Genomic DNA, 24,273 nt, shown 5'->3' with positions numbered 1-24,273 from the left:
CCAACTGCAATACTGCCATGGTCCTGTATCTTGCAGTCTATCCTTGTCAAATGTTTTATGTGGGGCGCAGTTCTCGACATACAAAACTTTGCATATTGGAACATAAGTCCAGATTACTGAGACGAGTGGAATCCGCTCCAATAGTTTCAATTTGTATTCAAATGAATCATCAGTGGCCTGACTTAAACATTTTTGTCTTTAAACATTTCAAATCACCGCCTTGCCAGAATACCAATTTGAAATTACTTTTACAAAAACAGGAAGCATATTTCATATTTTCTCTGGATACTCTTTTTCCCCATGGACATAATGTCTCAGGTGAAATAAGAGCATTTGTGTAGGGTCCCCATAGTCTATACCTGTTGGACATCATGACTGTAATGCTTTTTCTCCATTAGTGGTTTCTTTAAATAAGCTTTAGGTGATTTCGTTTTCATTCCCCTTTAAATGTTTGGATTTTCATGGGAGAAGCTATGACCCCTTGCTATTTAGTAACGTAACTCATTAAGGAAATTTGGGGCTAGAGAGACACAACATTTTGTCTAAGGAAATTTGGGGCTAGAGAGACACAACATTTTGTCGTCTTTACTCGGGTAGCCTACTAGGATTCCCTTTGTCCTTTAATTTAGGCTGGATAATAGTAAGTATAGCTTTTTTATTTTTCTAAGTAATCTATTTGCTTCCTGACCCTACTTTACATCTCTCATTTGTTTTTCTCTGCCTTTTAGAAGCTTGCTAAATACTAGTTTGTGGCACTGACAGCCAGTGAAGAGTTTGCTTATTCCCCTCTTTCCCCTTCTTCTACATAAATTGTAATCAACTTCATATTAAAAGAAAAGCCTTATTCAGGTATTTACCAACAAATTAAAAAATTGGTATTACACTACTATTCTTAATACTGGGTTTTATTAATATTCTTTGTAGCAGTTTGCTCCCCGGTAGCTTTTTGAGAAACAGGCTGAGCTCCTGGGTTCTGTTGGGAGTTTCCTTAACTATTCACAGAGTGGGAGTTACTTTTGTTGATCATTCATATTGTATATTATCTTTGAGACTGCTATGTAAAGAATGTATATTGTTATTTAAATGTTTGTATACTTTTCCCAATTATATAATAATTTTTGCATTTGAGATTTCTTTGTGGTGCGTTTATTCACCTCTTGCTGAATTTTCCACAAGGTTCCCTGTTTCTTTTGTTTCCCCCTAAAGCAGCCAATTCTGCTTGGAGAGCTGATCTTTATCATCTGGAGATGAGCTATAATTCCAGGAGATCTGCAGGCCCCACCTGGCGGTTGGCTGTCCCTGGGTTCGTGTCAGAATCCCAGACTTGGAAACAAGAAATCCTCTTGATTTGCAGATTATTTATTTCAAACAGTATCATACAGCACTCTTAGACAGAACTGAATTAAACAGGCCAAGCAGTACATTATAAGGCCTCATGACCCCCCTCCCCAACATAGGTATCAAAGTGAGACATAACAAGACACTGCCAGGTGCAGGTTTGGGGAAACCAGCCAGCGTGGGATGTGGATAGAAACTAGATGCATTTAACTTTTTAACATATTTATTAATGATCTAGATGAGGGGGTGGAGGGACTACTCATCAAGTTTGCAGATGACACCAAATTGGGAGGACTGGCAAATACTCCGGAAGATAGAGACAGAGTTCAACGAGATCTGAACACAATGGAAAAATGGGCAAATGAGAACAAGATGCAATTTAATAAAGATAAGTGTAAAGTTCTGCATCTGGGTCAGAAAAATGAAAAGCATGCCTACTGGATGGGGGATACGCTTCTAGGTAGCACTGTGTGTGAACGAGACCTTGGGGTACTTGTGGATTGTAAACTAAACATGAGCAGGCAGTGTGATGCAGCGGTAAAAAAGGCAAATGCCATTTTGGGCTGTATCAACAGAGGCATCACATCAAAATCACAAGATGTCATAGTCCCATTGTATACAGCACTGGTCAGACCACACCTGGAGTACTGTGTGCAGTTCTGGAGGCCTCACTTCAAGAAGGACATCGATAAAATTGAAAGGGTACAGAGGAGAGCGACGAAGATGATCTGGGGCCAAGGGACCAAGCCCTATGAAGATAGGTTGAGGGACTTGGGAATGTTCAGCCTGGAGAAAAGGAGGTTGAGAGGGGACATGATAGCCCTCTTTAAGTATTTGAAAGGTTGTCACTTGGAGGAGGGCAGGATGCTGTTTCTGCTGGCTGCAGAGGAAAGGACACGCAGTAATGGGTTTAAACTTCAAGTACAACGATATAGGCTAGATATCAGGAAAAAGTTTTTCTCAGTCAGAGTCGTTCAGCAGTGGAATAGGCTGCCTAAGGAGGTGGTGAGTGCCCCCTCACTGGAAGTCTTCAAGCAAAGGTTGGATACACACTTTTCTTGGATGCTTTAGGATGCTTAGGGCTAATCCTGCGTTGAGCAGGGGGTTGGACTAGATGGCCTGTATGGCCCCTTCCAACTCTATGATTCTATGATTCTATGATTCTAGATGGATAAATGACCTTGCGGCTGTGAGTGGCATCTACGTTCTAGGAACGAGCAGAAAGCGAGGGAAATGGATACATAATGCTAAGATGAGCAAAGTGATCAAGCCCCACACTAACCCATGGCAGAAGACACAGGATTCTGACATTCTGCCCCTCCAAGCACAATTCCCCACCACCACCCTCATCTTCCTTGGGGGGGGGGGTCCGATTTCAGCGGGAACTCTGTTTGGAAGTCCCAAACCAACTTGGGAGCCCGAACATCATCAGCCTCCACCCATTCCTTATCCCCCATGGGAAATTCTTTCCAGTCCCCTAAATATGGTAGTTTGCCACGATGCCAGGAAGAGTCCAAGATTTGCCCAACTTCATAATGGGCCTGATTAAACACAAAGATGGGGATGGGCGCTGCAAGAGCGGGGTGCCATTGGTCTGGTGTAGGGGTTTTCTTCAGCAGGCTAGAATGAAAGACAGGATGGGCATTTTTATAAGCCTTTGGCAGGACAAGTACTACTGTCACATCGTTGATCACCTTGATCACTTTAAAAGGGCCAACAAACTGCAGACCTAATTTGCATGAGGGCTGTTGGCACCTAAGATTCTTAATGGACAGGTAAGCCTCATCTCCCACCTTCCACAACGACGCAGGGCTTCGTTTCTTGTCTGCTTGTTGCTTATAACTGTCCTTTGCTGACTCGAGGGTTTGAACAATGCCTGGCCACGCCTCTGTAATGCGTCTAGCCCATGCTTTCAAATCAGTAGTATTCTTAGGGACAGGAATCCAGGTGGGAGCTGCCAGTAAATCTGTCCCATAGACTAGCGATCCCCAACCTGTGGGCTGCGGACCACATGTGGTCCTTCGACTAATTGGAGGTGGGCCCCGAAGGATGCCTTCTCCCCCCCTGTCATGAGTTAAACTGTCAGTTTAATAGGAAAAAAGTTCTATAAGGACAAATGTAAAGTTCTGCATTTAGGTAGGAAAAACCAAATACACCAATATAAGATGGGGGAGACTTGTCTTGGCAGTAGCATGTGCAAAAAGGATCTAGGAGTCTTAGGAAACCATACATTGAACATGAGTCAGCAGTGTGACAGTGGCTAAAAGGGCAAATGGGATTTGGGGCTGTATCAAATGGAGTATTGTGTCCAGATCACGGGAGGTGATGGTACCGCTTTACTCTGCTCTAGTTCAGCCACACCTGGAGTCCTGTGTTCAGTTTTGGGCACCCCAATTGAAGAGGGATGTTGACAAACTGGAGCGTGTTCAGAGGAGGGCAACAAACATGGTGAGGGGTTTGGAGACCAAGACATATGAAGAAAGGTTGGGGGAGCTTAGTCTGTTTAGCCTAGAGAGGAGAGGACTGAAAGTGGATCTGATAACCATCTTCAAGTATTTAAAAGGGTCCTGGAGGATGGAGCAGAATTGTTCTCTCTTGTCCAAGAAGGACAGACCAGAACCAATGAGATGAAATTAATTCAAAAGAAATTCCATCTAAACATCCGGAAGAAGTTCCTGACAGTTAGAGCGGTTCCTCAGTGGAACAGGCTTCCTCAGGAGGTGGCGGGTTCTCCATCTTTGGAAATTTTTACACAGAGGCTGGATAGCCATCTGACAGAGAGGCTGATTCTGTGAAGGCTCAAGGGGGTGGCAGGGGACAGTGGAGGAGCGAGAGGGTTGTGAGTGTCCTGTATAGTGCAGGGGGTTGGACTAGATGACCTATGAGGTGCCTTCCAACTGCATTATTCCATGGCTGTTGATTAGTCTGAGGAAGAGGGCCTGCACTAGAAAGCTCACGCCTTGAATAAATCTTGGTTGGTCTTAAAGGTGCTCTTAAGGGTGCCCTTGAATCTATCCTCACGTAGACAGTGAGACAACAGGGAGGGCAGTTGCCAGCAGTGGGCCTCAGGCTTCGAGGGGCAGACGTCACCAGCCAAGCAGCAGACTGGGCCAGCCGAGCCCAGAGAAAGTGAGGTTTGGTAGAGGGGCGTCCAAAGGGTGCAGTCCGCCCTCCAACGCAGCCCTTTCTGCCTGGGCAGCTGATCTTTCTCGTTTGGATTTGAGCAGCAATTCCAGGAGCTCTGCAGGCCCCGCCTGGAGGTTGGCAACCCCTGGGTTGGAGATACTCCCTGAGGTTTGAAAGTGGGGCCTCCGCAGCCCCCCAGCCCCCCACATAGAGCCCCCGGCCTCTTCCGGGTCAAGAAAGCCCTGCAGAGAGCGAGGCCCCGGGGTGGCCGGGTCGGACGCCTGGTGCTGGGGGGGCGGGGGGGGCTCCTCCAGGTGGCAGCCACGAAATGGGGCCTCCTGGCCGGGCCTGCCTGCCGCACAGCCCCTGCCCCTGCCCCCCGCTTCCTGTGTGCGTGTTGTGCGTGCGGTGGCCTCTCCGCACCCTCCTGTTGGTGCCCTGTGGGCTGTGCGTGCGCTTCCCTCGGTGTGTCTCTGATGCCCCCTGGACCGGGGCCGGGACTCAGGTCAAGGCCTTGGCGTCGCCCCCCCCCCGGCTCCCCCCCCCGGCCGCAGAGGCATCTCCTTCCGGGTCTGCGGGCCTGGCCTCCAATTCAGGGCTCCTCCCAGTGGATGACGCGGCAGCCCCCCCTCCCCCCGCGCCTCAGCGGAGATCTGCCCCCCCCCAGCTGCGGGAGGGCGGGCCCAGGGCGGGGCGGGGCGGGGCGGGGCGTGGGCGGACCTCGCGCTGCTCGGCGGGCTGGGCTGCGGGCGGCCTCCGGCCAGTGGGGGGCGCTCCTGCGGCCGCGGCGTGCGCGCGCCCCTTCCCGTGGGCCCTTGCAGGGACTCGGTCTCCCGGCGTGCCTGGCGCGGGCGTGCGTGCGTGCGGCGGGCGGCCGGGCGGTGGGGCGGCGATGCTGCCGAGGCGCAGCTCGCTGACGGGGCTGGCGGTGGGGCTCTTCGCCGTCTACGTGGCGCACACCTGCTGGGTCATGTACGGCATCGTCCACACCCGGCCCTGCCTGCCCGCCGCGCCCGACGCCCCCGACGGATGCATCCGGCCCTACCTGGCGCGCAGGCCCAGCCTCCAGGTGAGGGAGCCGGGGGGGGGAGGGGGGGCAGCGCACGCACAGGGCCACCTGCGGGGGGAGACGGCGCCCAGACGCCCAAAAAGACACGCCTCAAGCACCTGCCCAGCCGCCGCCTGAAGGCCCCCAGTGAGGGGGAGCCCCCCCCTGAACTAGACTCCTAGAGGGGGAAGGGGCCATGGAGGCCATCTAGTCCCACCCCCTGCTCAGTGCAGGATCAGCCTCCAGCATCCAGGAGAAGGACCTGTCCAGCCGCTGCTTGAAGATGGCCAATGAGGGGAGCTCCCCACCTCCTTAGGCAGCCCATTCCCCTGCTGAACTAGACTCCTAGAATCCTAGAGTGGGAAGGGGCCATCCAGGCCATCTCGTCCCACCCCCTGCTCAGTGCAGGATCAGCCTCCAGCATCCAGGAGAAGGATCTGTCCAGCCGCTGCTTGAAGACCACCAGTGAGGGGTAGCTCCCCACCTCCTTAGGCAGCCCCTTCCACTGCTGAACTTGACTCCTCGAATCCTAGAGTGGGAAGGGGCCATGCAGGCCATCTAGTCCCACCCCCTGCTCAGTGCAGGATCAGCCTCCAGCATCCAGGAGAAGGATCTGTCCAGCCGCTCCAGTATACCTTGAGACCTTGAATAAAACATTGTTGGTCTTAAAGGTACCCCTGGACTCAAACTTTGTTCTGCTGCTTCAGAGCAGCACAGCTGCATGGCTGAATCTTAATTTGTATGTTAAGTTTGTTTTATAACTCTGCGTGTTTCCCTTTTGGAAGCCGCCTTGGGCATCAGTGAAAGGTCAATATTTTCAATTGCCAGTCGGAGGACTTCAGGGCAGGGATGAGCAAGATGCAGATTGTTTGCTTTCAGAGCTCATCAGACTTCCGTCTGGAAAGCAACAAGTGTGTCTGTTTGCAGGCCTTCACACTTTGCTTCTCTTCTGTTTCAGCTAAGTGTTTACACAACTACGCGATCCAGCATAGGTACCGAGAATAATATCGACCTGGTTTTGAATGTGGAGAATTTTGACGTTGAATCCAAGTTTGAAAGGTATCACGGTTTGTTTTATGCAGTTGCTGTACAATGATTAGCATCATAATTCCATGCACCTGGTATGTCGTGCCATTGTGCCCAATAGGCAGAGGTTTGGTTTTTGTATCTCTGTGCTTGTTCCCACACAGTATGAAAGCCTGCCCTGAATCTTAACCTCATTTCTCATTGGTTCTAGGTGAGTTCATAGGCAAGGACACCAGCATCCTTCTCTAAGGCTCTGCACATCCCTGTTTTGTTTGTGAACCACAATGCAGCAAAAACATTTTTGGTACATGACCAACCTAAGCAGTTATCCTGTCCCCTTGTTTGAGGTTGCAGACACATTCTTGCCTCAAAATAGGCACTTCTAATTCCCACTGAAAGCATCTATTTCCCACACTAGATTGGGTCCAGCTTCATTTGGCAAACATTGTGGACAGTTCGGAAGTCCAGTTGGACCCACAGTTGCCTGCTGTGTCAACATTACCCTTTCCCAAGAACACAGAGCGTGTAAGCTGTCTGGAGATGATGATTTTGGCACTCTGGTCCATGTGACACTCACCCAGATGCTTTCGTATTTATGTTTAATACAGCTCCAAGCCAGATACAAGCACACTTTACAGCCCAGAACAGCATTGAACTTATTACAAAATATTGCAACTAAAGGGTCCTCATAAAAATCGAGAATGTACCGTAATATTGAAAATCAATATTTAGATTTTACCAATATTCATAACTAGCTTCCAGTGCTAACACATGCATGACATGCCTTGTAAGCTATAGCACAATATTTGGCAGCTTATATATGGACCTCGGCGTTTTCTCTTAAAAGAGGCATATTGAGTTTCCCTTCCTCTGTACTCCACAAATGTAAAGCCAAAGGAGAGCAATGATCTTATTGTGGCCTATTTCTTAGAATGGGCATCTAAAGAAGACGCTAAATCGTGTAAGCCATTAGAGGAGTTTTTCATTAGATCTGCATGGACAACTTCTCTCCAATCTAACCCCGGTGCTATCGAGGCAGAATGTTCATGCCCAGCTGAATGTCTTAAGAAAAAAGAATACAAAGCACTCTTAAAAGTCAACAAGGAAGCTGGCAAGCATTTTTAATGCTGCTAAAGCCAAAAAGAATGGGACATTCTGGAAACTGATAGCTAGAGCAAATAATCAGGAAAATATCCCCATGACTAACACTATTTCTGCTAGAATTTGGGGGAATCATTTTGACCATGCCGGCGGCCGCGGCTCCCTCTCCCGGCCCCTCCGGGCCGCCAGCAAATCGGCCGCTAAAGCCAAAGCGGCCGATTAGCTTGCGGCTCGGCAAGCTTCTCTTCCCTCCCCTCCCAAAACAAGAAGCTTGCCGGGCCGCGAGCTAATCGGCCGCTTCGGCGGCTGATTTGCTCGCAGCCTGGCGAGCTTCTCGCTTCGGGGGAGGGGCGGCGCCACGGCCTTCACGGCCCAGGGTTGGGGACAACTGCCCTAGACTGTCAAAACTTTTTACATTTATTGACCAGTCTGCAAAAATCCAAGGGAATGGGATTTGGCAATTATAATTACTATATTTTTGAGAAAAACAACGGATCAGACCAAATTAGTCTGCTTAATATCGTACGCAAACTTTATACTAAACATCTCAGCATCAGACTTTGCAATTGGCTGGAAAAGGAGAAATAGAGCAAGCAGTATTTGCACAAAGCCACTCTACACTTGACCACTGCCTAGTGTTGAATCACATAGTCCATAAGCAGACAGGTATTGACAGGCATAGTAAGGCTTTTGTGGAGTTGAAGGGGCCTTTGGCACAGTTGTGTGTGGGAGGCCTGGGCTTAGTTGGGAGACTCATCCATACCTGATGATTATTATCCCTGGTGGTTATACTGCTGTTAGCACTAATGATTAAACTGTATGGGAACATGAACTTGCAGACAAGATTCACACCAGAAGCTAAGCTCCCCAAACCGATACCCTCATAGAAAGGTATAAGGCAGGGTTGTCTCCTTGCTCCCTTTCTTTTCAATATATATGTAAATGATTTGATCTCAAGGTGTTACAATGCTGAGGCCCGTGCTCAATCTGCATTTTTTAAGAGCATTGTTTAACACTGCCAGGTGCACTCCAAATTTGGTTCTGAGTCAGGCAGCCAGCCTCTGTACAGTAGGAGCAGAAATCTGGCAACATATATAACTTCTGGTTAAGAACTCATTTAAAGCCCTCCGGGGAACCGCCAGGGATGCGGTGGCTGCTGCCTTGGCCTTGGAGGCAGCACTGGCACTGGCTGGGCCCCCAGGGGCGGAGCGCCAGCTGTCCTAGCCTCGGAAGCTGCACAGCTGCTGCCTTGGCCTTGGGCTGTGTCACAGCCACTGATGGGGCCCCTAGTGGTGGTGCAGCCACTACCTCAGCCTCAGGGGTGGCGTGGCAGGTGTGGTTGGGCCCCTCGGTGCAAAGTGGCCGCTAGTTGGTCCTCCAGCAGCTGCCTTGGACTCTTCTGGCATTTCTTAGCTAACAGTTTAGCATTTCTTAGCTGACAGATTAGCGTAGTTGGGGGCTAGTTAGGTTGTGGGGGAGGGTTTAATTAGATCCAGAGTGATATGGGAGAAGCTGTATGGTTGACCCCCAAGGGATGGTGGAGGCGAAGGAGGGACCCTGCTTGGGGATCCCAACCATAATGAGCCAAGGGAGGGATGACAGTGGGAGACGTTTTTAGACAATAGAAGGATTGTGAATTGGTCTGGCTGGTCCCCTCCCCGGAGTTCATGGGGTTGGGGGCTGTATGGATATGCTTGCAGCCCTTCTAACCTGTGCCCCATCCCTAGATATGTGCTGGAGGGCCAGGGTGGTTCCAACACTGCTGCTAGACAATGCCAGGTCAGTTAAGAACAAATCCTCAACTCCGCAAGAGTATTATGCAGAGCATGAAGTAGACCTGACATGCTTGACTGAGACGTGGGTGCAAGAGGACCAGACAGTCACCCTGAAAAATCTTGCTCCACCTGTGTTCTCAGTCCTTCATCAGTCTTGGACTGCTGGCAGGGATGTGTGTGGCAATATTGGTCTGGGATAAGGATGCCTACAGGGCTTTCCTGGTGCCTTCAGTTCCAGGAGTCGAATGTGCTGGCCTAGGGTGGGAATCGGTCACGAACATGGCCATCTGTCTGGTGTTTACGAATGTAACAAGATAAACCTTTGGTTTTTTATAATCCTACAGTTATGATGTTATGATGGTCAGTTCTTAGTCTGAACTTGCACTCGGAAGCTCACGCCTTGAATAAATCTTTGTTGGTCTTAAAGGTGCCCATCGGGGCTCTGATTTTATTGTGCTGCTTCAGACTAACACGGCTCCTCATTTGAATCTCTCCCTAACATTGAGGAAGTTCCTGGAGCTATTTGAAGAGGCATTGACCCGTTCTTCGTGGAAGAAACCATCGCTCGAGCCCCGTGACCCGCCCAGTGACTGCCTCATTTCACATTTAGTGTTTGTGGAGAAGTTGATGGAAAGGGCTGCAGTGGATCAGTGGTTAGCATACTTGGAAAAAATGCAGCCGCTTGACCCTTTCCAACCCGGCTTCTGTCTCTTTCTAGTCTTCTGTTCTATTTAATTTAACCTGGGTTGTGATGGAGGCTGTGGTTGGTGTTACACGGTGTGATTTGTTATTTTATTTTATTTGTAACAACAACAACAATAATATAAAACTGCTCTTATAGGGGCAACCGTGTTCTGAGTTTGTGCTTTTATGGTGCAAATGTGTTAATACTCTCAGATCTATTCTAGTTGTTTTAGATATTTAGCTTTGTCCCAGCCACTTTTTTACAGTATCCCTTAGCTGTAAAAAGACATGGACAAAATTGAGAGTGTTCAGAGGAGTGTGACAAGAATGATCCGAGGCCTGTGGACCAAACCCTGTCAGGGAAGACTGAGGGACTTGGGAAGGTTCTGCCTGGAGAAGAGGAGGTTGAGAGGGGATGTGATTGCTATATTGAAGTATTTGAAAGGTTGTCAGAGGAGGGCAGGGAAATGTCCCTGTGGGCAGCATAGGACCACAGTAGTGGATTTAAACTATGTGAAGAATGATATCAGCTAAATAAAGAGGGGGGGGGGGATTTCCCAGTCAGAGTAGTCCAGCAGTGGAATCGACTGCCTAAGGAGGTGGGGAGCTCCCCCTCCCTAGCAGTCTTCAAGCAGACTAGATGGCCTGTATGGGCCCTTCCCACTCTATGATCTGAATTCCAATTCTTCCTTCCAATTCTCTGATCTAAAACAAAGTTTGAGTCCCAAGGCACCTTTAAGACCGGCAAAGTTTTACTCGGGGTATTAGAATAAATTATTTAGTATGTGCACACAAATGCTTATACCTTGGCTAAAACTGGGCTGGTCTTAAAGGTGCCACTTTGTTTAGCACATCCACCCTGTCCTGCCCTGTGCGGTGCAGGGTGCCTCGCATTGCTGCTGTCTGTCTCTGTAGCTGCTCCAGCCCTGCAGAACAGTCTTGCAGAGGCCGTTAGAAAGCAGAGCCCTCTGGGAGCCTCCTGGTGTCCTATGAAGTTTTTCTAGCTTGTGGGTCTTTGACGGCTGTTTTAAAGTTTCTGCTTGCACGTTTGATATATTGGGTTTTTGTTTAAAAGCTTTGCAATTTATACAGTTTGTAGTCAGTTGTCTACCTGGGTTGCCAGCTGCCTTCAGGAGGGATGTGTGTGCAAGATGTCGTTCTCCCATTGCACGGAATACTTCTTTTAGCAAGTTCTTCGATCCCTCCCATTTGGCTAGATGGTGCTCCTGTATTTTTCAAGGAAAACTCTTTCAAGCTGCAGTTAGAGCAACCTAAGTATTAAATATATGTTTATGGAGTAGTCTAATTGGAATTGATGGGATTTACTTCTAGATGAATATTTATATTATTGATTTTTTAACAAACCTCTCAGATTCCACATTTGCTCTTGTCTCAAGGTAGTTGCAACATAAGCCTAACTTTTCTGATGATTTATACATGTTGTTGGTGAAGTTCTGACTTAATCTTAAATCGCTAAAGACGTTTGACTGCTTACTTCCATCTGGGCACTTCACTGGCATTCTGAAGTTTAAAATGTTTCTGTAAAATCAAAGAACTGGAGCCAGTTAATCTATATGGGGAACCTGGACGTAGTCCCTGTGAGCACCGTATTGCCAATACCTCTTCTGGCACCTGCCAGGTGTTTTAAGAATGTGGGTGGGGTTTTTGCCCAGCAAGGCTTTTGATTGGCCATTGGAGATTTGATTGTCTATGCAGATTTTTTTAAATGTTGCTTTGAAGGCAGCTGCTTAGTGCCCACCACACGAGGTCAGAATTCCAAAGGTTCCTGTAAGGCTCCATACTGTTGGGGACCCTGGGGCTGTGTCTTGAGATCCATCGTGGAATACAAAGCCCTTATGTAGGCTTTGTATTCCTCAATGTAGGCTTTGTATTCCATCTTCACTCTGAGCCTCTGACATGGTACCTTTGCTAGTACTTGTGTGAAACGGTGACAAGTATATTATTACAAAATGTGTTTTGTTTCTTAGAACTGTGAATGTGTCCGTACCAAAGAAAACACGGAATAATGGGACCTTATATGCTTACATCTTTCTTCACCATGCTGGAATCCTGCCCTGGCACGATGGCAAACAGGTGCACATTGTAAGCCCATTGACTACTTACATGGTCCCTAAACCAGAAGAAATTAACCTTCTCACTGGAGAATCTTTCAGCCAGGTATGTTTTGCTGTTCTTTTTGTTGGCAGATGTGTGGCATTTTGCATTAGTTCTTAGAAGAGCTCCCGTCCACCTGCAAATCAGAGATGGTTCACTGTTTATATGAAGAGTTTGCTCACCTTTGTTGTTGTTGTTGTGCAGTACAATCACAACCCTCTCGCTCATCCACTGTCACCTGCCACCCCCTTGAACCTTCACAGAATCAGCCTCTCCGTCAGATGGTTATCCATCCTCTGTTTAAAAATCTCCAAAGATGGAGAACCCACCACCTCCTGAGGAAGCCTGTTCCACTTTAGTTATAGTCTTTAGTTATATTCAAAGTAAGAAAAAGAATAGGGACATGGTAGGACTATTGTGGGGACAAGAAAGTGATATTGTAGCAGGTGAGGAGGGGGCTGAACTGCACAATGAAAGGACAAATGAGGGAGCGCTCGTGCTCATCCGTGTGCAGCATCTTGACTCCATACTGTAAGGAGCACAATGTAAGGACAAAGGAGGGAGCGCTCGTGCTTCTCCGTGTGCGGCACCTGGACTCCATAGTGTGAGGAGCACAATGTAAGGACAAAGGAGGGAGCGCTCGTGCTTCTCCGTGTGCGGCACCTGGACTCCATAGTGTGAGGAGCACAATGTAAGGACAAAGGAGGGAGCGCTCGTGCTTCTCCGTGTGCGGCACCTGGACTCCATAGTGTGAGGAGCACAATGTAAGGACAAAGGAGGGAGCGCTCGTGCTTCTCCGTGTGCGGCACCTGGACTCCATAGTGTGAGGAGCACAATGTAAGGACAAAGGAGGGAGCGCTCGTGCTCGTCCGTGTGCAGCATCTTGACTCCATAGTGTGAGGAGCACAATGTAAGGACAAAGGAGGGAGCGCTCGTGCTCGTCCGTGTGCGGCACCTGGACTCCATAGTGTGAGGAGCACAATGTAAGGACAAAGGAGGGAGCGCTCGTGCTCGTCCGTGTGCAGCATCTTGACTCCATAGTGTGAGGAGCACAATGTAAGGACAAAGGAGGGAGCGCTCGTGCTTCTCCGTGTGCGGCACCTGGACTCCATAGTGTGAGGAGCACAATGTAAGGACAAAGGAGGGAGCGCTCGTGCTTCTCCGTGTGCGGCACCTGGACTCCATAGTGTGAGGAGCACAATGTAAGGACAAAGGAGGGAGCGCTCGTGCTTCTCCGTGTGCGGCACCTGGACTCCATAGTGTGAGGAGCACAATGTAAGGACAAAGGAGGGAGCGCTCGTGCTCGTCCGTGTGCAGCATCTTGACTCCATAGTGTGAGGAGCACAATGTAAGGACAAAGGAGGGAGCGCTCGTGCTCGTCCGTGTGCAGCATCTTGACTCCATACTGTGAGGAGCACAATGTAGGCTCATGTACCATCTGCCAAAAATTTACATCTAAGGTGCGTTCAGACAGATATTTCCACTTGAAGGCTGCTGTCTGGGAAAAGTCATTGTCCGTTGACCCTCCCACACCTGTTTCCAAACCCACTCCCCCTATGCTCAACAAACACCCAGATTGGGTCCTCTGTCAGTTTGCTTTCTAGCTCTGATCCGTTTCTTGACCCTCAAGCCTATGAAACACATGGATCCTTCTACTGTTCCAGTGTCCTCGGTTCGATTCGGGGATCGCTGAGAAAGAGGTGCCTACAGGCGAGCCTTCAGCTAAACGTTCTAAGAAGCACAAGGATAAGACTAGATCTTCCATTCGGGAGTCGGTGACGGTTCCATCTAAGGGCTCCAAACTGTCTAGCATTCCACTGGCACAGCCCCGATGAACCCCTCCTCCACGCCTCCAATCCCCTTTCCTGAGAGCCAGTTTGGTGTAGTGGTTAGGAGTGCGGACTTCTAATCTGGCATGCCGGGTTCGATTCTGCACTCCCCCACATGCAGCCAGCTGGGTGACCTTGGGCTGGCCACAGCTCTGATAAAGCTGTTCTGACTGAGCAGTGATATCAGGGCTCTCTCAGCCTCACCCACCTCACAGGGTGTCTGTTGTGGGGAGAGGAAAGGGAAGGCGACTGTAAGCCGCTTTGAGCCTCCTTCGGGTAGGGAAAAGCGGCATATAAGAACCAACTCTTCTTCTTCTTCTTCTTCTTGATATTCTGCGATGCTGCTGGATGTGAGCCGATCCAAGCTAGGTAGAGACCAACATAGACCTCATTCTCTGCCTCTTGTATGACAGACTGTCACAGCTCTCTTACAATCCCTTGCCAATGTACCTGAGCAAATTGGACAGACCTTTTGGGGACCAAATCCAAGATGTCCCTTTTGGTTTTGAGGATGAACCTCCAGCCCTACACATGGCCCCCCTGCGGTACTTGGAAGCTGAAATAGGGGAGAGGAGTCTAAATCAGAATACGCTGAGTAAACATCGGAACTTTTCCCGGATGACAACATCGGGGATCCCTCCAAGTGTGGACTACCGTCTGCATGGTCAGTAGGATGGCCAGGGCCCTTGAGCTTGATATCTCGACAGGGGATGTTCAACCCAAGGACAAGATTGTAAGTCTGTTATACTCTGAGACTCCCACCTGCATTGCCCTTCCTATCATTCAAGGGTTGGACAACTTAACGATTGCTATCTGGAAGAAGCCAGCCTCTGCTGTTGTTGCCCCTAGAGAGTCAAGCAAGACACTGCCGAATTTCTTTCCCTCCCTCCCTCTTACTCCTCTGTTACTATTCAAGACATGCAGCTTGGTCAGCGTTCTTCTCCAGTCAATAGGGAGAGCAGACACTTAGATCTTCTTGGCAGGAAAGTTTGTTTTTCCTTTGCCCTAAACTTCAGGATCGCCAGTTACCAGACCATCAAAGGGGCCATCAGTGCTTCTTACGGGACAGTATATCCAAATATCTAGATATGCTACCAGAGGAATCCAGAAGCTTAGCTCGCCTCATATACTCAGAGGCTATAAAAACATCTAAACAGGCAATTAATGCTGGTCGACATGCTGCTGAAGTGTCTGCAAGGGTTATGGCCTCCACTGTTACCATCAGATCCCACTCCTGGCTACGGAACACCTCTCTCCCCATCGAGACTCAGGCTTTTGAGTGCACTTTGTTTGCCCAATCTACAGATGAGTTCATTGGAATCTTAAGAACAGCAGACAGAAAACCTTCCCACCTTTACCGTCCCAGCAGTACCAGGGCCGTTTCCAGCAAAGCCATCAAGGCTTCCATCACCCCTTTCTTTTGGGCTCAGTGCCCACAAGGCCAATGGTATCCTCCCAGGAATTCCTCCCAACCCTACCACAGGAGGCATCAAGGCCCTCGATTCCCCCAAGCAGCCCCAATCCATTCAGAGAGATTCGAGGCAACAGCCTCAGAAGTTCTGACTGCCAGTTCCCTCAGGGGAAATTTCTTGGACTGTTTGTCCATGCTTGTCCCTAGCTGGTTCCAGATGACCCATGATTCTTGGGTGCTCTCTGTTGTTAAATATGGTTACTGTTTACAGTTTCATTATGTTCCTTCCCTTATCTTGGATTCCCAGGCCCCAGATAACTGTTTCCTGGAGTTGTCCTCCCAGATGGTGATTTGGTCATCACCACAGATGCTTCCCTGGTAGGTTGGGGACCTCACGGCCAGGGCCGTTGCACCCAAGGGGTCTGGTCACTGGCTGAATCATCCCTTCATATCAATGTTCTCGAACTTAGAACCTTTGATTTAGCCCTAACTGCTTTTTCAGACATGGTTTTGTCTAGGAAGGTCCTCATCCAAATGGACAACACCTCAGCTATGTTCCACCTCAACAAGCAAGGGGAAACATCTTCCTGGACCCTTTCCAAGGAGGTTTTGTCTCTATGGAGTCTGGTTCTCAAACTCAGTTTCCATCTAAAAGGCATTCACATTGCAGACTTGTCCAATACGACTGCAGACAAGTTGAGCAGGCATTTTTGCCCAGTTTAAAACTGGTCCCTAAACGGGGAGTACCTCCTCCCTATTTTCCAATGGTGGGGATTTCCAGCTCTGGAAATGATCCACGGAAATGATCCTTTTTTGTTCCCTGTCAGGGAAGCGCGAAGGCTCCTTGGGGGAGGCTTTCCAGTTCAGATGGCAGGGGCCGTTCCTTTATCTTTTCCCCCACTCTCCTGCTTCTTTCCCACATATTGCTCAAGCTAGCCCAGGATGGAGTGGATGTAATTCTAATAGCCCCGATCCAGCCCCGTCAACCTTGGTTCCCCCTGTTACTACGGTTGTCAAGGGGCAGTTACATTCCACTTCCTCAGACAACTGATGCCCTACATTTTCTCTCCCCTCCATTTCTACACCCTGCCTGTCTGCAAGTAGCAGCTTGGAGTATGGGGAACTGAATACTCAGCTTCCACAGGAGGTCCGAGAGATTCTGCTACACTCCAGCAAGCCATTGACAAAGGCCTGCCTCGCTCTTTGAATCTTTGTTACTGGTGGCAGTCATGTCTGCCAGGTGGGTTGGGGAATTAGCAGTTTGGATCCACCTTATGTGCAGTGCTTCCTGGGGAAAGAGGTCCTGCACCTCTCAAGGGATTCCCTCCCTGAAGTTGTTTCCCAGTTCCATTTAACCCAGGAGATTTTTCTCCCAGTTTTCTACCCATTTTTTCAGAATGTTCTCTCCATTCTTTAGATGTGAAAAGAGCCTTACTTTATTACTTAGGACACAGGACAAGTCAAAAGCATTATTTGTTTGTCATTCGGGCCCTAGAAAAGGTGAATCTGCTTCAGCAGGTTCCATGCCCAATGGGTTGTCTGTGCAGTCTGGTCTGTATACAGTGCAGCGGGGTTGTCCTGCCCTCTAGGGATCCGTGCACATTCAGCTCCGGCCATTGGCTCATCCACAGCTTTTCTCTATAAGTTCCCACTGGCATAGATTTGTCATGCTGCTATGTGGTCTCGAGAAGACATTGCGCTGGACCTTTGAGATAGAGACGATGCCATTTCAGAAGATCAGTTCTCCAGTCCTTGTTTGGCGAAGGGCTCACCCCTCCTCCAGGTTAAGAGCTCGTGAAGGTCCCAGTGTGGGGCTGCAGCACAAGACGAATGATGAAAACAGGGCTGCACTTACCTATAACTGTTGTTCACGGGCGTCTTGTGTGCAGACACATTCCCCCCGTCTGTCCCCACTGTGAGCCTGTTGTGTTTTGTTGGGTTGACTCTGACTGAACTTGTCCGGCTCTACTTCGTGTTGTCATGAGGCTCGCTGCAGCATGTCGGAACTGAGGGAAGGAGGGCGTTCCGCCCTCGGAACAAGTGATGCACCGGGCGGTAAGACTAGCGCATGGGTGGTTCTGAGGGGCTGGGAGCACCCCCTATAGGAGCTTTAGTGAAAAGTCTTGTACATCCAGCGAGCACTTGCCCAGTCCCAGTGTGTGTCTGCACACAAGATGTCAATGCACAACGGTTACAGGGAAGTGCAACCCTGCTTTCCTACTCCTTTTATTTTTACCCAAAGGCTCTCAGCTGAACTCTCATGCTCAGACACATGTATTTCCTCACAAGTATAGACGTTCTTAACATATAGTGCTACTCTTCCCCCTTCTTTATTTGTCTGTCCCTTTTAAATAAGTTCCGAAATCAGAATACCTTTGTTGGCACATATAAGGCAGCATATTAAAAATTAGACATTTAAAGGGTTACAGAATTCATGAAATCATGAGCATAATTTAGAATAGCCAGCAGTATCTTGACTACTGTCACAAAAAATGCAGTGTCTTTATTCATTTGCTTAATAGTACATGAATCAGATGCTTCTCATCCACACAGAAAAAAATTCATTTTCTTCAAGTAACTCACTAAAGGACAACGCAGTTGAACAAATGTAGGACATTCAGTAAATATATGGTGCAGTGTGTGAAATTTCTGAAATGTATTCAATTTTATATTTTCTTGTTTGTTTCCTGGAAAGCAAATTGAAGCAGATAAAAAGCAAACTTATGCACTAGATGAGCCCGTCTCACATTGGAGGTCCAGGTTGACCTTAAACGTCATGGTGGAAGACTTTGTGTTTGACGGAACTTCTCTCCCAGCTGATGTGCACCGATACATGAAAATGTAAGCTGGCGTCTGCGGTTTCTGCTGCCGATCCCGTCTCCACACAGATCTATTGCCTGGGCCAAGAGCAGCCTCTCAACCATGGCAGGATCGCAAAGGGTGTGAAAGGGAAGGGGGCGGGAGGAGTGCTGCTTCCAGGGGCGGCTCAGTCCTTGCAAATGGACTTGAATGGGCTTGGGGCTTTGCAGTCATTTGTATCACCTCGACATAATACTTCTTAGGCTCCAGTGTGGGCATTGGCCTTGATGGCTCATTGACAGTGCAGTTTAGTGGCTAGAAAGTTGAACCTAAATTGGCAACACTCCGGTCCAAATCCCCCCTCAGCCCTAAGCTCTCTGAATCAAACCAGCCTAATGTACGTCATAGTTTGGGGGACCCTCAAGTCCTAATGTCTTCATGTTTTAGTTATTTGTTACTTATTTATTAAACCGTTTATATCCCACCTTTCTGCCTGGTTCGAGGCAGCTTATAGAAATAGTCAAAACATTCTGAGCTGAAACCAAAGATTGAATAGCAAATCCTAAACCCTGGCTCATGTTGAAAATTGATTTGATGTAATGATTAGGAGCATGGACTTCTAATCTGGCAAGCTGGGTTTGATTCTGTGCTCCTCCCCTACATGCAGCCAGCTGGGTGACCTTGGGCTCCCCACAGCACTGATGAAGCTGTTCTGACCAAGCAGGAATCTCAGGGCTCTCTCAGCCTCACCCACCTCACTGGGAGTCTGTTGGGAGAGGAAAGGAAAGGCCATTGTAAGCTGCTTTGAGACTCCTTTGGGTAGAGAAAAGCGGCATATAAGAACCAACTTTTCTTCTTCTTAATATCAAGGCTCTCTCAGCCTCACCTCCCTCACAGGGTTTCTGTTGTGGGGAGAGGAAAGGGAAGGCAAATGGAAGCCGCTCTAAGACTCCTTCAGGTAGAGAAAAGCACCATATAAGAACCAACTCTTCTTCTAAATTAAAACATTATCCACTAACTAAGGATAAACCTCTGACCTTTGGCCCACAGGGACAGTGACTTTAAACATCTGAGAGAAATCCTCTTTGCCGTAATGGATCATCATTAAAAGCGACTCTGGTTGCAAGTTTTCAAATATGCTTTGCAGTCTGTTAGTAGTACTGGGGAAGGGGTTGGAAGGCGGACCCTGTGGCTGTGCTTGGAGATTCCTGCCCTCAGAGCTGTTCAGTACCTCCTTAACTGCGTAGGATCCTCATTGGCAGTCTTAGTGAGATGGCTTCTTGAGCAAGGGAGTAGGCGGAGGATGCTCCCTTACTTTAGCTCCTCGAAGGCATCTTGCCAGGTGTTGCAGATGCTGCTCACCCACAGCAGTCTTTTGCCTCAAGTTGCCCCTTTGGAAGCCCTTAGGATCCCAGTTGCCTCACATGCCACATGGGAGCCTTTGGAAACATGCCCAGCTTGCTGTTCAGGTTGAGGAGCTCAGCCTCCAGGCTGTGGAACGGGTGAGAAGGAGACTCAGAGAACATCTTGATGGGTTCAGTCACTGTTCATTATCTCTCTCCAGCAGAACACTAAAGTCACTAAACTGTTATTCCTCCAGCCAAAAAAATGAGCTACGAAAATATATTTGAGTTTATTTATTTTAGGATTTTTTATGCTGCCCTTCCCCACAGGTTCAGGGAAGCTTACAACACTGTAGTTACAATTAAAAAGTTAAAACATACAAAGTAAAGATCAATTTGCATTAAAAGATCAATTTGCATTAAAAACCCAGGAGCTTCCCGCCTTCTCTTCAGTGGGAGAGAGGTTAAATAAATTGATTTGATGTAAACTTTGTGACATAAGGAGGCCATTGTCTGTGCAGGAAGACCAGTTGGTGGTGGTCTGTGGGCCTCAGCCATGGGTCTGGTGTGACCCCTCTGTCTTGTATGCCCTGTGGCACTGTTCTGCAGGGTCCTGTTCTCACTCGGCAGAGTATTCTACCAAGTCTGCTCCAGGTCTCCGTGGAGGGCCCATATCCAGCCTATATTCAGGCAGTTGCGCTGGCTTCTGGTTGAATTCCAAATTGTTTTATCGTATCTATTGAAATGCATTGTTTAATGAATAATTGTAAACTGCCCCAAGACAGTTGTGCAAAAGGAGCAGTTATAGAAATCAAATCAATCAAATCAATCAAGGGTTGATACTTCCTCCAGAAGCTCTGTAGTTGTTCCACGACCACATGCTCAGCCCCCTCACCCAGATGTGAAACCTGGTGGCAGTTGGCTGGATTGGTTAGATCCAGTGATGTCTGTTTTCCAAAAGCATCTTAACCACTGCTCACTTCAGTTCCCCTGGGAAAGTCCCTGGCATTAGGGATAAGTAGATCATGTCCTGGAGGGGAGGCCACGCCTTCTCATCACCAGCTTTCAAGAGGGCAAGGGTCCAGGCAGCAGGTAGTCGGCTGAACAGCTGTCAGAGCTCTGTCCACATTGGTCAAGGAGACAGTACTGAAGTGGTCCAGGGTGGGACCTTTGAACCCCCAGTTTACTTGCTGCATCAGTCTCACTGGGAGAATCCTGGCTTTCAAGATTTTCTCTGCCAAAAAGCTCACAAATGCTTTACAACTAATAGCCAACTGTGAAGCTTCTGATCATTCCCTGGGGATGTCCGAGGCCTAATTGTATATGGATACTTGTGCTGGGTGAGAGTAGCAGAGATCACCTCATAAGCATTCTCCAGATGTTCTTGAGGCCTCGTCACAGTTTTCTGCCCAACTCGTCTAGCTGCCACTGCTCCTGTTTCTGTTCCCATAGCCCTCCTGTGTCTAGCGAGGGGCCGGCTTGGGTCGGGAGCCTAGAGGGCACAGGGGAGCGATTCAGGGAGTCAGCCTTGCCAGTCCTCTGCCCCCTCTCTGACTGAATGGCCCGCAGGTCCCACAGAGCAGCATTAGTCTCTTTGGGTGAGCGTGAATCTGCTCTGTGCCAATACAGCAGGGCTCTGATTGAGCTTTCACAGTGGCAGGGTCTGACCATGGCCCTCTTGTAGCTTGTACCAGACCTGTTGTTATCCCCATTCCAAAGATTAAGTCCAGGGGGTGGCCTGCTTGAGACGGCGGTCCAGAGACAAGCTGAGAGAGAGCCCCAGTGTGGCCATTGTTGACTCCAGGTCCAAGTTCGGAGAGGAGCTGGATTTCTCCGCATGGACATTGGAAGTCTCACAGGATCAGTTGATTACAGATTTGCTTTGTGTATCCTGAAATAGGCATTCAGGAAATAGAGATCAAGCTATTTCATTTTTGAATGAAGAACAATGGAAGTATGTTTCAGGCCTTTTATGTTCATAATGCAATCCATCTTGCAATCTAGGGTTCAGCTGGGCAAGACAGTACATTATCTTCCCATACTATTCATTGATCAGCTGAGCAACAGAGTGAAAGATTTAATGGTGAGTAACTGAACAGCCTCTTTAATGCGGAATTGTAATCTTCCCTTGACTCATAAGGAACAGTCTTGTTGCTGCTGCTGCTGCTACAGCAGTAGACCTTGAAAGAACCAAGCAGGGTAGTTGTTTGGATGTCCAGAAAGGGTTGTGGGTGCCACCGCAGAGCAGCTGTTGCGGGGGGGGGGGGGGCAGCAGCCCACCTAATAATAGGTCTGTCTTGGGCAAGATGGCAAGACATGCTGTTTGGCTTCCCTTTGGAAAGAGAGGGTGCTCCCTACATGGCTGCAGCAGTAAAAGGAAGCAGAGCTGGAGTGAGTCCTGTTCTTTGCTAGTCCCTCAGCCGCCCAAAGCAGGCTCAGCTTTTCTCCTTTTCCATTCAAGATCCATGAATTCTGTGCAGAGCTCAGGAGGCAGGAAACACAGTGGCAGGCGCCACGGGATCCGTGGAATCACTCTCTTAGAAGAAGGAGCTCCTCACAAAGAGAAAATGCATACTACAGAATTAGAAAGACATACTCTAAAACACTTAAATAGTAAATAGAATTCATTAAAGTGATAGAGTCATAGGTGTATCATGCAGGGATTTCAATTGAAACAAATTTTAAGAAACTAGCCAGATCCCATGTGGAGTTGAAGTCTCCTACAAAGAGAGTCCCCAACCTATAAATAAAGAAGGCTTCCCTTTGCAGGCGTACTCTTTTAACATCTGTCTTATAAGAATGAGGTTTGAAAACCTAAATGACATAGAATTTCAAATCATCTTCAGAATGCCCTGCATAAGGGGATCTCTCTCTTATTCTAAACGCAAGACTTGTGTGCACCAATTCGGCTACCAATAGATCTTTCACATACCTGAGGTGACAGGCATGAATTACAAAGGTGTGAAATGTAGGGTGCGAGGTTCCTGGGACTGAATGACTGCCAATTTACTTTAAGCAAAAGGGGTTGGGACAATACCACGGAAATAGCCATGTGGGATTCACTGTATAAGATAGGCATGTCCTCATTGGGGTTGGGCAGTTGCCTCATAACCTCTTTTACATAGCATCCCTTATTTAAAATCACTAGGGCAATACAAGATGGATGAAGCTTGCCACATAATAGCCAATGTTCTGGATATTCAGTCTGATCTGACCCATGTTTTCTGAACTGGAATCCCTGTAGAATACCCCTATTACTGTCCCTTTAAATAATTGTATGGACTCTTAGTGTTTTTTGAATATGTCCCTTTAATTCTGTAGTGTGCATTTAATACTTGGTTTGTCTGATTGTTATGGCTTCAGCTTCAATAAATTCCAGTTCATTCTCTAGCTTATTTCTTTTTGAAAGAATGTTTCAGGAATATAATTTGAGGGTTTAGCTCTCAAGAAGGTTCTCCCTATATACATTCTTAAATGTCTCCGCATGTAGGACTGTTCCTTCAGCTTTTTGAACTCTTGTGGGCCTGATGTGACTTACAGCCTCTTGAGATATGGTTGCTGTCTTGTTACTTGGTAAAAAAAAGACACATTACGGTTTGTCTTGTTTTATTGTAGTTAACTGTCACTGAGGAAGGATTTGTGAAAATGTAGCCTATAACCATTGATTAAAGCTACTTTGCCTCTTAATGTTCAGTCATCTGTTTTAAAGATTTTAAAGTCCCTGACTCCTTACATGGGTTCCTTGTGATTTTGACTTTTGACTGTGATGTACTGTCTGCTCCCCTATTTTGGGGTCCTGAACTGGCATAGGCCACCTCTGCATCCTGGAAAAGAGTGGGGCTCTGGATAGGAGGAGGAATGTGCGGGCCTCTCATCCTGCAGCACAACTGGGCACATGACTGATATCACTCTCGCCTGGCTGAGGACAGAAAGGAAGGGGAGTGAAAAGGGCTCCCTTGAGCTTCTAGGATTCTGTCCCCCCACCCCAGATGCTGGCCTGCAAAAGGGTGCATGATGCCTTCATACACAATAAGAGCGAGCTCTCCAGCCATTTTAAGCTAACTGGGAGATGGAATGTTTATAAAGATCTCCTTGTCCATAATATTCAGATGATATCCAGTTCTTCTTCCTGACGAATGGCTGCCCAAATTCACCCCCAGAATCTTTAGCCAGATGCCTGGAAGCAGGATGGTTCAAACAGAGTTGTCTGATGCTGAACCCTTCACAGATGGAGGTCCTAGAATCATAGAGCTGGAAGGGATCTCCAGGGTAATCTAATCCAACCCCCTGCACAATGCAGGAACTCACAACTACCTAACCACCCATAGTGATGCCAATTTCATGCCCAATTAATCCCCCCACACAAAAACATCTCCAGAATCCAGCCTGGCCTGGAGAAAATTCATCTACCATCCCACAGTGGTGATCAGCAATTCCCTGGGTATGCAAGGAAGGGCCGCAAGAGACAAACGCTGGCACATCCCTTCCTACCCCACCCACTCATACTCTGCCTAAGTTTATAAAATCAGCAATTCTGTCAGATGACTAGCCTCTGCTTAAAAACTTCCAAAGAAGGAAAAACCCACCACCTCCCAAGGAATCCTGTTCCACTGAGGAACCATTCCAGCTGTCAGGAACTTCTTCCAGATGTTTAGCCAAAAATTCTTTTGAATTAATT

The 24,273-nt window shown here is 48.2% G+C and overlaps 1 protein-coding gene across 1 annotated transcript in view; it reads left to right on the top strand.

The window, feature by feature from the left end:
- The first annotated feature begins 5,299 nt into the window (after nucleotides 1-5,299).
- CLPTM1L (CLPTM1 like) overlaps nucleotides 5,300-24,273 on the top strand; it is a 52,470-nt gene continuing 33,496 nt past the window's right edge. The window contains exons 1-5 of the mRNA XM_077310554.1: nucleotides 5,300-5,533; nucleotides 6,471-6,571; nucleotides 12,087-12,276; nucleotides 18,149-18,294; nucleotides 21,600-21,678. Of these exons, the coding sequence (XP_077166669.1) occupies nucleotides 5,357-5,533; nucleotides 6,471-6,571; nucleotides 12,087-12,276; nucleotides 18,149-18,294; nucleotides 21,600-21,678 (693 nt within the window). The 5' untranslated portion in view covers nucleotides 5,300-5,356. The remainder of the gene's footprint in view (nucleotides 5,534-6,470; nucleotides 6,572-12,086; nucleotides 12,277-18,148; nucleotides 18,295-21,599; nucleotides 21,679-24,273) is intronic.

Source organism: Paroedura picta, chromosome 14, assembly GCF_049243985.1.
Source record: "Paroedura picta isolate Pp20150507F chromosome 14, Ppicta_v3.0, whole genome shotgun sequence".
Taxonomy (NCBI): Eukaryota; Metazoa; Chordata; class Lepidosauria; order Squamata; family Gekkonidae; genus Paroedura; species Paroedura picta.
The sequence above is the reverse complement of the archived record's forward strand: the minus strand, read 5'-3'. Positions and strand labels throughout refer to the sequence as shown.